The 13526-nt window shown below is 40.9% G+C and overlaps 1 protein-coding gene across 1 annotated transcript in view; it reads right to left on the minus strand.

The window, feature by feature from the left end:
• CMYA5 (cardiomyopathy associated 5) overlaps nucleotides 1-13526 on the minus strand; it is a 104205-nt gene that overhangs the window by 44995 nt on the left and 45684 nt on the right. The window contains exons 6-8 of the mRNA XM_040421377.1: nucleotides 12046-12068; nucleotides 8754-8872; nucleotides 2682-2831 (exon numbers count right to left, since the gene is read on the minus strand). Coding sequence (XP_040277311.1) covers nucleotides 2682-2831; nucleotides 8754-8872; nucleotides 12046-12068 — 292 coding nt within the window. The remainder of the gene's footprint in view (nucleotides 1-2681; nucleotides 2832-8753; nucleotides 8873-12045; nucleotides 12069-13526) is intronic.

Genomic DNA, 13526 nt, shown 5'->3' on the forward strand with positions numbered 1-13526 from the left:
GTTCTTCCAACGAGCTTTCTCAATTCTGAGTGACTGTACAAGAATTCTCTGGGAATAAATATGTAACTGAATCAACATCTGGTAATTATACCCAGCATGGGATCATATGTCATTATACCCAGCATGGGGTCAAAGGTGTTGATTCCATTATCCTAATTGGAGTCAGTAGGTGATAATGACCTACAACACCTTTCAACACCTTTGACCCCATGCTGGGTATAATGATCTCTGACCCCATGCTGGGTATAATTACCAGATGTTGATTCAGTTACATATTTATTCCCAGAGAATTCTTGTACAGTCACTCAGAATTGAGAAAGCACGTAGGAAGAACGAGTGAAACGTTTTTAAGAAATCTACAGTAAGTCCAGTTGCCTTGATTTATTCTTTACAGATATAGATGGATAGACAGTCACATTATTATGACCACATCTTACTTTCGACGTTGGCACTGTGTAGCTCATGAAGGAAGTCTTGTGTTGTGAACTGGCTGTCTGCACACATATCCCACGTTACTGTCATGGGTAAAGAGTTGAAAAATGGATGATTGTTGGTTTTCGGGGCTAAGGTGGCAATATTTCTGAACTGTGCAGTTTATGATCTGTTCTTGTGCTGCTTTGGTCAAAGTGTATCAAGGGTGGAACATTGGCACCATTGTGAATAATTGATGTGGAAATTACGGAGCACAACGTTCCACTGATGTGAGAGGTGAATGAAAGCTATGAAGATGCATTAGGATGGACAGACACACTACAGTGGAGCAGTTCACTTCCAAAATGAACCAGGGGGCTCCCAGACATGTGTCTAAAACAACTGTTCCTACTGTGTATGGGGCTCTGAAGCAGATGGATGGTCACTACATCTCTGCTAATGAAGTTGCATCGGCAGAAAAGGCTTTAATTTTCGTGGCAGTACTCGAATTGGACCTCCACAGGTTGCATTCTCTGATGAGGAATGCTTTCTGATGCATTGGCATGTCAGGCAAGAAACCTCAGAGAACAAACACCCTACAACCAATACTAGAAGAACACAAGCTGGTGGTGGCAGCGTTATGGCCTGGGGAATGTTTTTGCTGTATTCTCTGGGCTCTCTTATCCATGTGGAAGGCACTCTCAACTGATTTGGGTATGAATCTGTCCTTGCAGATCACGTACACCCATACATGCCGATTGTCTTCCCTGGGGCAGATGGGATCATCCAACAAGACAATGCGACATGTCACATGGCTAGAAATGTCCGACATTGGTTGGAAGAGCATGACCAAGACATCCAAGTACTACCCTAGCCTCCTAATTCTCCAGAATTGAACCCAAGTGTGCATCTGTGGAACCATGTTGGTTTGTGTGTTGCCTGCACATGGCGGCTACTCTGGATATTAGCTGGTGGTCATAATAATGTGACTCAACTGTGTAGATAGATATGAAATAGATAGATCATTTTAACACACCAAACAGACAAATTTTTACTAAATAATTTCAGTTTCAGCCAGGGCCGGCGCTACCATAAGGCAGGCCATGCGGCTGCCTTAGGGTGCGCCCTGCAAAGGGCGGAAAAATGAATGCCCTTCTTTTTTTTTTTTTATAACTTTCTTGAATTTTTGCCGTAGCGCAGCCGCCTTGCGCCCGCCCACCCCCAGCCTGCGTGTGCCAGCCGCTCGGAGTCACGGCAACACACGGTCACATGGGCTCAGCCTGCCACGGGGGCCTGACTGGTAGTGAGCTGCGGCGGCGGGTATCGCAGGGACTAATACAGCCGTAAGCCAGATTAGACCACCAGACGCACTGGCAGCCAGCAGCAGCAGGAGTCAGGACAGGTCAGGAGTGGACTCAGGACTTGTTAGGGTAGGTCACTTGAAGTTTGAACTGTTCCGAATTGAATGAATGGTATATAATAATTAATATGATCATTTAAAATTATTTAAAAATGATAAAATGAGCGCATAAGCGCTAGGCTAGGCTAGCACACACTGGCTAGGCTAGCGCACACTGACTAGTCTAGCGCCAGAGCAGAGGCGCTCAGGCTTAGCACGGCATTCAATGATGTGTTTAAAAAAAGTAATCACAAAACAACAATCATTAATATTGGGGGCGGGGTGTGTCACACACCCTGGCCCCCCCCCCCCCAATATTAATGATTGTTGTTTTGTAATTACTTTTTTTAAACACATCATTGAATGCCGTGCTAAGCCTAAGCCTCTGCTCTGGCGCTAGTTTGTGTGACCGTGACATGATGGAGGGAGGGGGGACAATATAAATGTCTGGATGATGTGCCATGGGGGGGGGGGGGGGGTAAAATGTGACACAATAAGGGGTCATGATGTGATCATGGATGGGGCCAGGGCTGCCTATTGTGTCACATTTCTCCCCCCCCCCATGGCACATCATTCCCCCCCGCCTGGACGGCCCTGGCCCCATCCATGATCACATCATTACCCCCTATTGTCAATGTGACACAATAGGGGGTGATCATGGATGGGGCCAGGGCCGGACGGGGGGGGAATGATGTGCCATGGGGGGGGGGGTGCCAAAATGTAGCTTCGCTTGTGTTGGCAAAATCCTTGCACCGGCCCTGGTTTCAGCGCATCCATATGATACTTTTGTAACATAAAAATCAGCACTTCATGTGCAAGTTACCACTTAGTAACATCAACAACCATCAGCCGCCCATGTTCTCAAGCTTACCATTCTCATCCCCTTTCCCTTGAGGCTCCTCCATGCAATACACCTGAAAACAGTCAATGACGTCTTCCTCGCTCATTGTCCAGTACACAGTAATGGAAGTGCTGGTTGCAGAGTTATGCTCTTGCGGCTTTAACTTTGGTGTCTGAGGGACTGTGAAAAAATAAGACAATTATATTAAACTGTAAAATAGTATTCTCAGCAGGCCCTGGCATGTAATCGAAAGAGGCATTAATACCCACATATGTTTTAAAGTATCCTAGGGCACATGCAACTATTCCCATCATCTCAAACCCAATGGATACAGAGAGTGAGTAGTTACATTGTAACTCAAATGTTCACTAACTTTTCACACAACTTTGCATTAATCAATAGCACAAGTGACAATAAGAAACTTAGTAATATATCTTAATCAGAGAGAAATGTCTAGTTCTCCTGTTATCAGCTGGAACGTGTCAGTTTATGCTTATGCCATTGCTTGTCCCTATACGTAATGACGTGATTACACAGCACGATCTGCAGCCAGCAAACAATCATTTTTAAACCTGCTAAAAGATTCCAATTACCCGATGAACGAGCATTTGCTCGTTCATCAGGTATTTGCCAGGTCTCTAACGAGCGTTCCTGCAAACGCTCATTAGCGATGAGCTTCAGTATTATCTGCAGGTGTAATATAAGCTTTACAGGACAATATCTTGTATTTCAGTTACAATGGTAAAGTACTGCCGAAATGAAAAAGAAAAACTGCAAAAAATTCTTAGTAATTGTATTCTATGAATATTAAAATTTTAAAAATCACCCTTTTTGACAGGTGTCCCTTTAAAGAGCCCCTGTACTTTCGCGCAATTGTATTTAATTTAATATAGAATGATGTAATTAGCAAATTTCGATATAATTTAATTTAAAAAATTTGCCTGCATGCACCTGAAAAATAGCTGTAAAGTCACAGTCACTAGAGGTCTTACTTCCACTTAAGTTGCAGTCCATTGCATGTGGTCAGGCAAGAGCCGTCCCTGGTAACAGAGACTCAAAAGATGGCAGAGAAGAAATGGGGGCATTTCAGAGTAAGCTGAAATCCTGAGCCTGATAAAACAACTGCTTCTGAAGATAACCTCTGAAGAGCCTCCTGTTAGAGGGACGGCCATACTGGACTTAATATTAACCAATAGACCTGACAGAACAACAGACGTGCAGGTTGGGGGACACCTGGGAAATAGTGACCATAAAGTAATAACCTTCCAATTATCATTCAAAAGAGCGTTTCTACAGGGAGAAACAAAAATACCAAACTTCAAAAAAGCTAAATTTAGCCAACTAAGAGAGGCCATAGGCCTAACTAACTGGGACAAAGTCCTCAAAAATAAAAATACAGCCAAAAAATGGGATATCTTTAAAAACATCCTAAAATCTCATTGTGAGAGGTACATACCGTATGGGAATAAAAGGTTAAGGAACAAAAAGAAACCAATGTGGATAAACAGAACTGTAAAGAAAGCAATAAATGACAAAAAGAAAGCATATAAAACCCTAAAACAGGAGGGTAGCACGGAAGCACTGAAAAACTATAAGGAAAAAAACAGAACATGTAAAAAACAAATAAAAGCGGCCAAACTAGAGACCGAGAGATTAATTGCCAAACAGAGTAAAACTAACCCTAAAATGTTCTTCAATTATATAAATGTTAAAAAGTATAAATCTGAAGGTGTCGGCCCTTTAAAGAGTAATGAGGGGGGAGTCGCAGAGAGCGACGAGGAGAAAGCAAAGCTGTTAAATATTTTTTTCTCCAATGTATTCACTGAGGAAAATAAACTGTCAGATGAAATGCTGAATGCTGAAATAAATTTGCCATTAAAAGTGTCCTGTCTGACCCAGGAAGAAGTACAACAGCGACTTAAAAAAATCAAAATAGACAAATCGCCAGGACCGGATGGCATACACCCCCGTATCCTAAGGGAATTAAGTAATGTCATAGCCAGACCCTTATTTCTGATATTTGCGGACTCTGTACTGACAGGGAATGTCCCACAGGATTGGCGCATGGCAAATGTGGTGCCAATATTCAAAAAGGGTCCAAAAACAGAGCCTGGAAACTATAGGCCGGTAAGTTTAACATCTGTTGTGGGTAAACTGTTTGAAGGTTTTCTGAGAGATGCTATGTTAGAGCATCTTATGGGAAATAAGCAAATAACGCCATATCAGCATGGCTTCGTGAGGGATCGGTCATGTCAAACTAATTTAATCAGTTTCTATGAGGAGGTAAGTACTAGACTTGACAGCAGCGAATCAATGGATGTCGTGTATCTGGACTTCTCCAAAGCATTTGACACTGTACCTCATAAAAGGTTAGTATATAAAATGAGAATGCTCGGACTCGGAGAAAACGTCTGTAAGTGGGTAAGTAACTGGCTCAATGATAGAAAACAGAGGGTGGTTATTAACGGTACATACTCAGATTGGGTCACTGTCACTAGTGGAGTACCTCAGGGGTCAGTATTGGGCCCTATTCTCTTCAATATATTTATTAATGATCTTGTAGAAGGCTTGCATAGTAAAATATCAATTTTCGCAGATGACACTAAACTGTGTAAAGTAATTTACACTGATGAGGACAGTATACTACTACAGAGGGATCTGGATAGATTGGAGGCTTGGGCAGATAAGTGGCAGATGAGGTTTAACACTGAGAAATGTAAAGTTATGCACATGGGAAGGAATAATGCAAGTCACCCGTACATACTAAATGGTAAAACACTCGGTAACACTGACATGGAAAAGGATCTAGGAATTTTAATAAACAGCAAACTAAGCTGCAAAAAACAGTGTCAGGCAGCGGCTGCCAAGGCCAATAAGATAATGGGTTGCATCAAAAGGGGCATAGATGCCCGTGATGAGAACATATTCCTACTACTTTACAAATCACTGGTCAGACCACACATGGAGTACTGTGTACAGTTCTGGGCTCCTGTAAACAAGGCAGACATAGCAGAGCTGGAGAGGGTCCAGAGGAGGGCAACTAAAGTAATAACTGGAATGGGGCAACTACAGTACCCTGAAAGATTATCAAAATTAGGGTTATTCACGTTAGAAAAAAGACGACTGAGGGGAGATCTAATTACTATGTATAAATATATCAGGGGGCAGTACAAAGATCTATCACATCATCTATTTATCCCCAGGACTGTGACTGTGACGAGGGGACATCCTCTGCGTTTGGAGGAAAGAAGGTTTGTACACAAACATAGAAAAGGGTTCTTTACGGTAAGAGCAGTGAGACTATGGAACTCTCTGCCTGAGGAGGTGGTGATGGTGAGTACAATAAAGGAATTCAAGAGGGGCCTGGATGTATTTCTGGAGTGTAATAATATTACAGGCTATAGCTACTAGAGAGGGGTCGTTGATCCAGGGAGTTATTCTGATTGCCTGATTGGAGTCGGGAAGGAATTTTTTATTCCCCTAAAGTGAGGAAAATTGGCTTCTACCTCACAGGGTTTTTTTGCCTTCCTCTGGATCAACTTGTAGGATGACAGGCCGAACTGGATGGACAAATGTCTTTTTTCGGCCTTATGTACTATGTTACTATGTTACTATGTTACTTATCTCCCAGCAGTGCAGTGCTTGCAGAAGGGAGAAGCCCCCTACTTCTGATAGAAATGCATCTAGCTGTGCAGCTGAAACAGGGAATAACATGGCTGAAAATAAACATTTGGGAATGCCAAAATTGCCAAAAAAGATCTATTCTTTCACAGTTATAATTGTACAAAGAAGCACTGCCATTATGCTAACTTTTTAAAACTCGGGTATGCTTTAAAGTTTATATGTATTAAAACTATGTGTCCTCTATAAAGCCTCTGTTCATTACATATTAGCTCAAATTCAGATAAAATCCAGGTTAGATATTTGTTATTCTAAAAATATAAGCCATATTCTGCTTATCATGAGATTTGAACTGGGCACAGGGGTACCCTTAGCCCAAAAATCTGAGTAATTAGGGAAGATAAAGCTTTATCGCTGTCTAGTAATGATGAAAGGACATGGGTTGAATTGATCGTGCCGGTGCTTCAGCCTTTTAAGAAAGAGCAGTAAAATTCATATATGATTATTTAACGGATGTCAGATCACAACAGGGATTTATTAAAGAGTCCTGGCCACGGATATTTCAATAATCTAATAGCCTGGGGACCTGTGATACATGGACTGCAGCTGAAAAACTCCAGCTGTCAGCATTACAGAGCCACGATATACAAGTAATATGGATAATATCTATTACACTCGCGGGTAACTGCTGGGTAAACAGGTAAAACGAACAGCAAAATATGAGCAGTGATGCTAAGACCTCAGCTAATGAGACCACACAAGCTATAACCCAGGAATACAAGCTGGACGCACTCAAGGGCCCTTATAAAACAGCAATGAAAGTAAGAAACTGCAGAATATCCAGGCTCTCGAGAAGCTACAGAATCTCAATGCAAGGATCCTTCATGTTATATGGGGTCACCATAAGTCAAAATATAGTTAGCAACTCTGCAGAACTCTCAGTAATAAGGGAAAATAAAGGATTCTATATTAATACATAATGTATTTGAAGGATTGTAATTATTTGGCATTGTAGTGTATTTGGGGGTAAGAATAATTTTCTGTGATGCTCACATGCAAAAAATTTAAACTGACTTCTGGCCTTATCTAAGTTTACACTGTCTATTGGACAGCAGTAGTAAATCTTAGGCCTCGTGCACATGACCATGTGTCAGCCATGCCCGTATTGCAGCCCGCAAACAGCGGGTCCACACTACGGAGTGCTTCTGTGGCATTTTGGTCCATATCTCCGCACTGCAAAAAAATGAATAGAACATTCCCTATTTTTCTATTTTTTTGCAGGCAGACTGATCGTGGACCCATTCAAGTTGAATGGGTTTGCATTTGTCAGCAACGGCCACAGGGACAGTGCACGTGTATTGGGAACCGCAATTTGCATTTGGGCTAAAGGGGTTCTCCGGGAATTAAGAAAATTAAAATACGTAAATATTACTTTATTATAAATATATTCCCAAATACCTTTCATTAGTTATAATGGCTCATTTTGTCTAGGTAGCAATCATTAGGAGAAACAAAATGGCCCCAGTCCTGTTAGTACACACAAAACCTGTCCTAATCATACAGGAGGACAAGTTACTTCACAACACTGAGAAAGAGCTGCCTGATCCTCCTCTCTGCTCTACTTGTCAGAGATTATGATCCTGAATACAGTTTAACATGATATTTAGCTGAATCCTTGTGGAAATGGATCTAATCAGGAAACATGTACAGAGAAAACAGAGAGGACAGACTGTATATGCAATGGAGACTGCACACAAGAGCTGCTGCTTATTAGCCACATCTGCTCCTGAACTCCATTCCTACAGAGATTCAGCTAAAGATCTTATCATCTGTATTCAGGATCATAATTCCTGGGAAGTAGAGAGGAGTACCTCAGTGTTGTGAAATAACTTGTCCTGCTGTGTGATTAGGACAGGTTTTGTGTGTACTAACAGGACAGCGGCCATTTTGTTTCTCCGAATGATTGCTCCCAGACAAAACAAGCCATTATAACTAATGAAAGGTATTTGGGAATATATTCATAACAACGTAATGTTCAAGTATTTTCATTTTATTAATTCCTGGAGAACCCCTTTAAGTTCTAGTAAAAACTACAGTCACCTTCTATACCAAGAAAAAGGAGATTAGGGAGAAACTGGTAAGAACAGAGAAAATTGTAACAAATTTTCCCCACTGAGCAAATCTTCAGCAAGTGAAACACACTGGACAAAATGTGCTTGATATATGTGTTTCAGCTGCAGCGGCCAATATCTTGTGACTCCAGACAGGTTCTCTTACACATCAGTCTTCTAGAATTAGCATGTGCTGTCTTCTTAGAAGATCATGGCTTCAAAATGACAAGTCATCCTGGAGATGTGTCATAACTGACAGATGTCCTCTCTTATGCACTTCATAGTTGTTTGCATACACTCTCCTGCACTCCATAGGATGTTTACCCCCTTTACATTCACTATATGTCAGTGAGGCAAGTAATGTTCATACCTGGCAAATGTTTGACTGTTTTCTGGTCGTCCTTAGACTTTGCAGCAATATGATCAAAGAGAGAGAAAGCGCTGGGTATCTTGTCCAGTGATACTGTGTTCTCGATTGCTTTAAGTACCCTATAGGAGTAAACACAGATATCTGCATTTACAATTGCAAGTAGATGCACAATGGCCTAGATTCCCTATTCATTTATAATATACAAAGATTAAAGTAGTGCAAAATATCAGGCACCAAAACATGGATGATGATGATTAGGGCCCATTCATTTCAACGGGTCCGCAAAAAATGCAGACAACATTCTGTGTGCTGTCTGTATCCGTATGTCCGTTTCGTAGTCCTGCAAAAAACATAGAACATAGCCTATTCTTGTCCGTTTTGTGGACAAGAATAGGCATTGTTACAATGGATCCGCAAAAAAAACAGATGCAACACAGGCATCATCCGTATTGTTTGCGGATACACATTTGGAGGACCGCAAAATACATACGGTCGTGTGAATGCACCCTTATTCTATAGAGAGAACAAGACCAACACAGTAAAATTCCTTTGATCTGGTTTACTATAGTCTAGAAATTCAATATTCTTTTCCAAAGCAAAACTAGATGGAAATAATCACCTTGGAGATTTTTCTTATCGAAAGGGATAGTAGCAAATTGAAAGGGGTTGTACCAAGTATGAAAGTTATCCCCTATCCAGAGGATAAGGGAACCGATTGATTGCTGGGTGTCCAACCACTAGCACCCCCCACAGAACCCAAGAATGGGGATCCCATGTTCATGTCCTAATGGAGTGGCCATTACTGTTCTGTAGCTCTGCACTGTACTTGGATATCTGCGGCAGTTTTATGGAGTATGAGTGGAGCAGCAGGACGGATGCTGAGCCTGCTGCTCCATCAGGATGGGAACAAGGGATCCCCGTTCTTGACCCCCACCTGTCAGTTAATTAAGATAGGGGATGACTTCCATAGTTGGCATAACCCCTTGAATTTTAACATTTTACTTAGGCCCATCTTTCTCTAGATCCTTTACTTTTACAAGTACAGTATATAATGTGTAATTATAATAATATAATTTCTATGACGATCTGATAATCTAGAATATTTGAATATCTGATACCTTTGAAAACTTGTTACTACCAGATTAAAGAAATGTAATCAAATCCACACTATAAAAAACCCTCTAAAATACTAATACATTTTCTATGAATGACACATGCACAGAAGTCTGCTCATTGGAGACTATTAAATAGATGTTACTGGAAATGTTATTTTGTGCAAGGTCTTTTGGTTTGGCCGTCCATTTTAAAACATCAAAAAACATCCAGACACCTCAATAACTGGAGCGCCAGTCTGATTAATGTATGTGACTTCCTAATTTTTTTAATCTGAATAAGTGGTTGGGCTTACCTAAACAACTGATTTTGGATCATTACTTTATGTAACATGAATTTACTAATATCCTGATTTTAATGGGATTCCTCCAATTAGATCGAGAAATTAACAAAACGGGCAGAGCAGACAATGAGATGTCCAGTTCCTGACAGCTGCCCTGTTGCATTTTATTTGGCTAATGTTGACAGACTAATTTTTGGATTGCATGGGCTGAGGTGACAACAGAGGGTCACTGTCCAAAACTTCTCGATTCCCAACAGTTATACTTCTAGGGGAGACTATTTCTATGAGTAATACCTCTGCACATATGGTTCTATTCGTAGAGAACCCAACATAAAAATTCCTCTGCTTGTCTCCATAAAAAATCAGAGGCAGCATATAGAGCGCTGGCAACCCTATTATGGTTCTGTACCAATGTAATACAGCAGTGTGCCTGGTCAGAATTGTTGTATCCTCCCCCTTGTATATACTGCAGCACAGGTTACTCACATAGTATGTCCACCCCTGGCTAGTGGGACAATTTTTCTTCATAACCCACATTTGCAAAAACACAATAGAAATACATTGGGAGGAACGTATTGATGGCATTGGTCTTCTGGCATAATTTTGAAGCACGCCATATCAAACTTTGCGACTTCTCCCTTTCTTGTTACTTTTCACAAGTGGGCAGGGTTGAGTGGGAGCGGGCATGGCCAAAAACATTCAGATAAATTTAGTAATTCTCAAGGCAGAAAAAGCAGCACAAAAGAACGGGTGTAGACTTCATTTTCTGTCTTTAGGACAGCCTAAAAATTTGCAGAATTTATTGAGATGTGCTCAATTTAAAGGGGTTCTCCAGGACTAGAAAAAGATGGCTGCTTTCACTCCAAAACAACCCATAATAACCTCCACAGGTTTGTGTGTGGTATTACAGCTCAGCCCCATTCACTTAGATGGAGCTGAGCTGCATATTACCAGATAACCCATGGACAGATGTTTTGGGAATAAAACAGCCATGTTTTTCCAATTCTGGGCAACAACTCTAAGTGATCTGACACAATTTACTTTAACAGACTTTTATTTAAGACTGGTGCATGAAACACTTGTCTTGATGTATCTGCCCCATTCTACTTTACAGTTGGCAAATAATAGTTAATTGGTGCAATTCTGTGATTGCATTGTCAACAATCAAGTAGTTATGGCAGTGCTACTCTAGATGGAGTGAAAATACTATAGAACGTTTTACACTCTCCAATGAGCAAACTCCTTCCAGGGCAGGTTCACACGTGACAGATTTGTTCAGACAGTTTTTTGCTTAGGTGTAAATATGGTCATATCTACAGTATACACATGGATTGCTACAAACCCTATTAGGGCTACTTTCACATTAGCTTCTTTTGCGGATCCATAATGGATCTGCAAAAACGCTTACAATAATACAACCACATGCATCTGTCATAAACGGATCCGGTTGTATTATGTCTTCTATAGCCATGACGGATCCATCTTGAACACCTTTGAAAGTCAATGGGGGACGGATCCGTTTTCTATTGTGTCAGAGAAAACGAATCCGTCCCCATTGACTTACATTGTGTGTCAGGACGGATCCGTCTTGCTCCGCACCACATGGCAAACGTTTTTATGTCCGCGATGGGGAGGCAACCAAACGGAACGGAATGCATTTTGGTGCATACAGTTACCTTCAGTTCAGTTTTGTCCCCATCAACAATGAATCGGGACAAACTGAAGCGTTTTCTTCCGCTATTGAGATCCTATGACGTATCTCAATAGCGCAATTGAAAACGCAGATGTGAAAGTAGCCTAAATTGTATAAAACAGTTGCACAAATCTACCAGGTGTGAATATGCCCAGTTGTGATAACAGACACTATGCACTAAGCACAAGCCAGAAGAACTGTACCTGCTATTGATATCATTATGAGCCTAGAAAGAGAAAAGTGCAAGAGATTTACAAGCCAAACACAGTTGTACACATCACAGACTCATGCCTTATGAAGGGTGGAAATGGGGGGGCATTTTGTTTAAATGTGAACCACTGGTAACATCCAAAGTATCGTCATCTTCTGGATTCAGTGCATACTTACTATAAAAAACACTTGGCTGGACAACATGAACTGTATTAGGCAGAGTTGGGCCTCCATGGTTATAGACTACAAAAAACCCAGTACATTCAGATCATACAGTGATGTGTTCCGACTTTCTATTTGCCCCCTATTTCTTTTTAAAGGGAACCTGAAAGCAGTTTTCATTATTAAATCAGTCATAGCTTAATAAGGTTAGGCAGTGCTACAATATTGACCTATCTGCAGGATCGGTGGGGACCCTTGCCGATCAGCAGTTTGAGAAGGCACTGGAGCTCCGGTGAGCGCCACGGCCTTCTCCCGTGCTTACCAAGCACAGCGCCGTACATTGTATAGCAGCTGTGCTTGGTATCACACTCAGCCCCATTCACTTCTTTAAAATCACGGAAAACCCCTTTAAGTTATGTTATTAGATTATTTATCAATTGCAACTTTTTAAAAAGTTTCCAAAAAGGCTCAATCTCACTATTATTAGGGAGTGAATTAAGAAAACTGACAGAAGTAACATGTTTAAAATTTCTCAATCAAGTTGTGACATTTGACTAATTTGATGCAAATTATGCCAATGCAGACTTTTAAAATTCCCTACATGATCAATTCCCCCTAATGTCCTTACTGTTAGTGTACCCACTCTGCCCTAATTGATGTCCCACTACTTTACCCACCAAGCGGGACGCCAACCATAAGTGAGAATACTGTAACTAGTCATCGCTGCAGCGTGTCCAGATGACGTGTACAAGCTACTAGTTAAAAAAGGAATTTCAATAATATAATATTTAGAAATGTAGTGACTCGCACTATAGGATCATGTCAAAGGTTTAATGACCTTCAGAATTGTCTATATTTCTGCATAAATCTTTTTCACACAAGTCCTAAAAGTAGATAAAGATCACCAAAGCAAACAAATGAGTCAAAAATATTAGACATCTGTGAATGTTACTGGAAAACCTGTTTTATTTAAAGAAAAGGGATTTATCCTATTAAAGTCTGATCTTTGCAAGATGTTTGTGGAAGTGTATCATGGCACAAAGGAGATTTCTGAGGACCTCAGAAGAATTGTTAATGCTCATCAGGTTGTAAAAGGTTACAAAACCACCTCTAAAGAGTTTCGATTCCACCAATCCACAGTCAGACAGATTGTGTACAAATGGAAAAAAATTCAAGACCATTATTACACTCTCTAGGAGCGGTCGACCAATGAAAATCATACCAAGAGCAAGGTGTATAATAGTTTGCAAGGTAACAAAGGTACCCAAGGTAACCTCTGAGAAACTTAAGGCTTTTGTCCACATTAAGGATT

The sequence above is a fragment of the Bufo bufo genome, chromosome 2 (genome assembly GCF_905171765.1).
Source record: "Bufo bufo chromosome 2, aBufBuf1.1, whole genome shotgun sequence".
In the NCBI taxonomy this organism is placed as follows: Eukaryota; Metazoa; Chordata; class Amphibia; order Anura; family Bufonidae; genus Bufo; species Bufo bufo.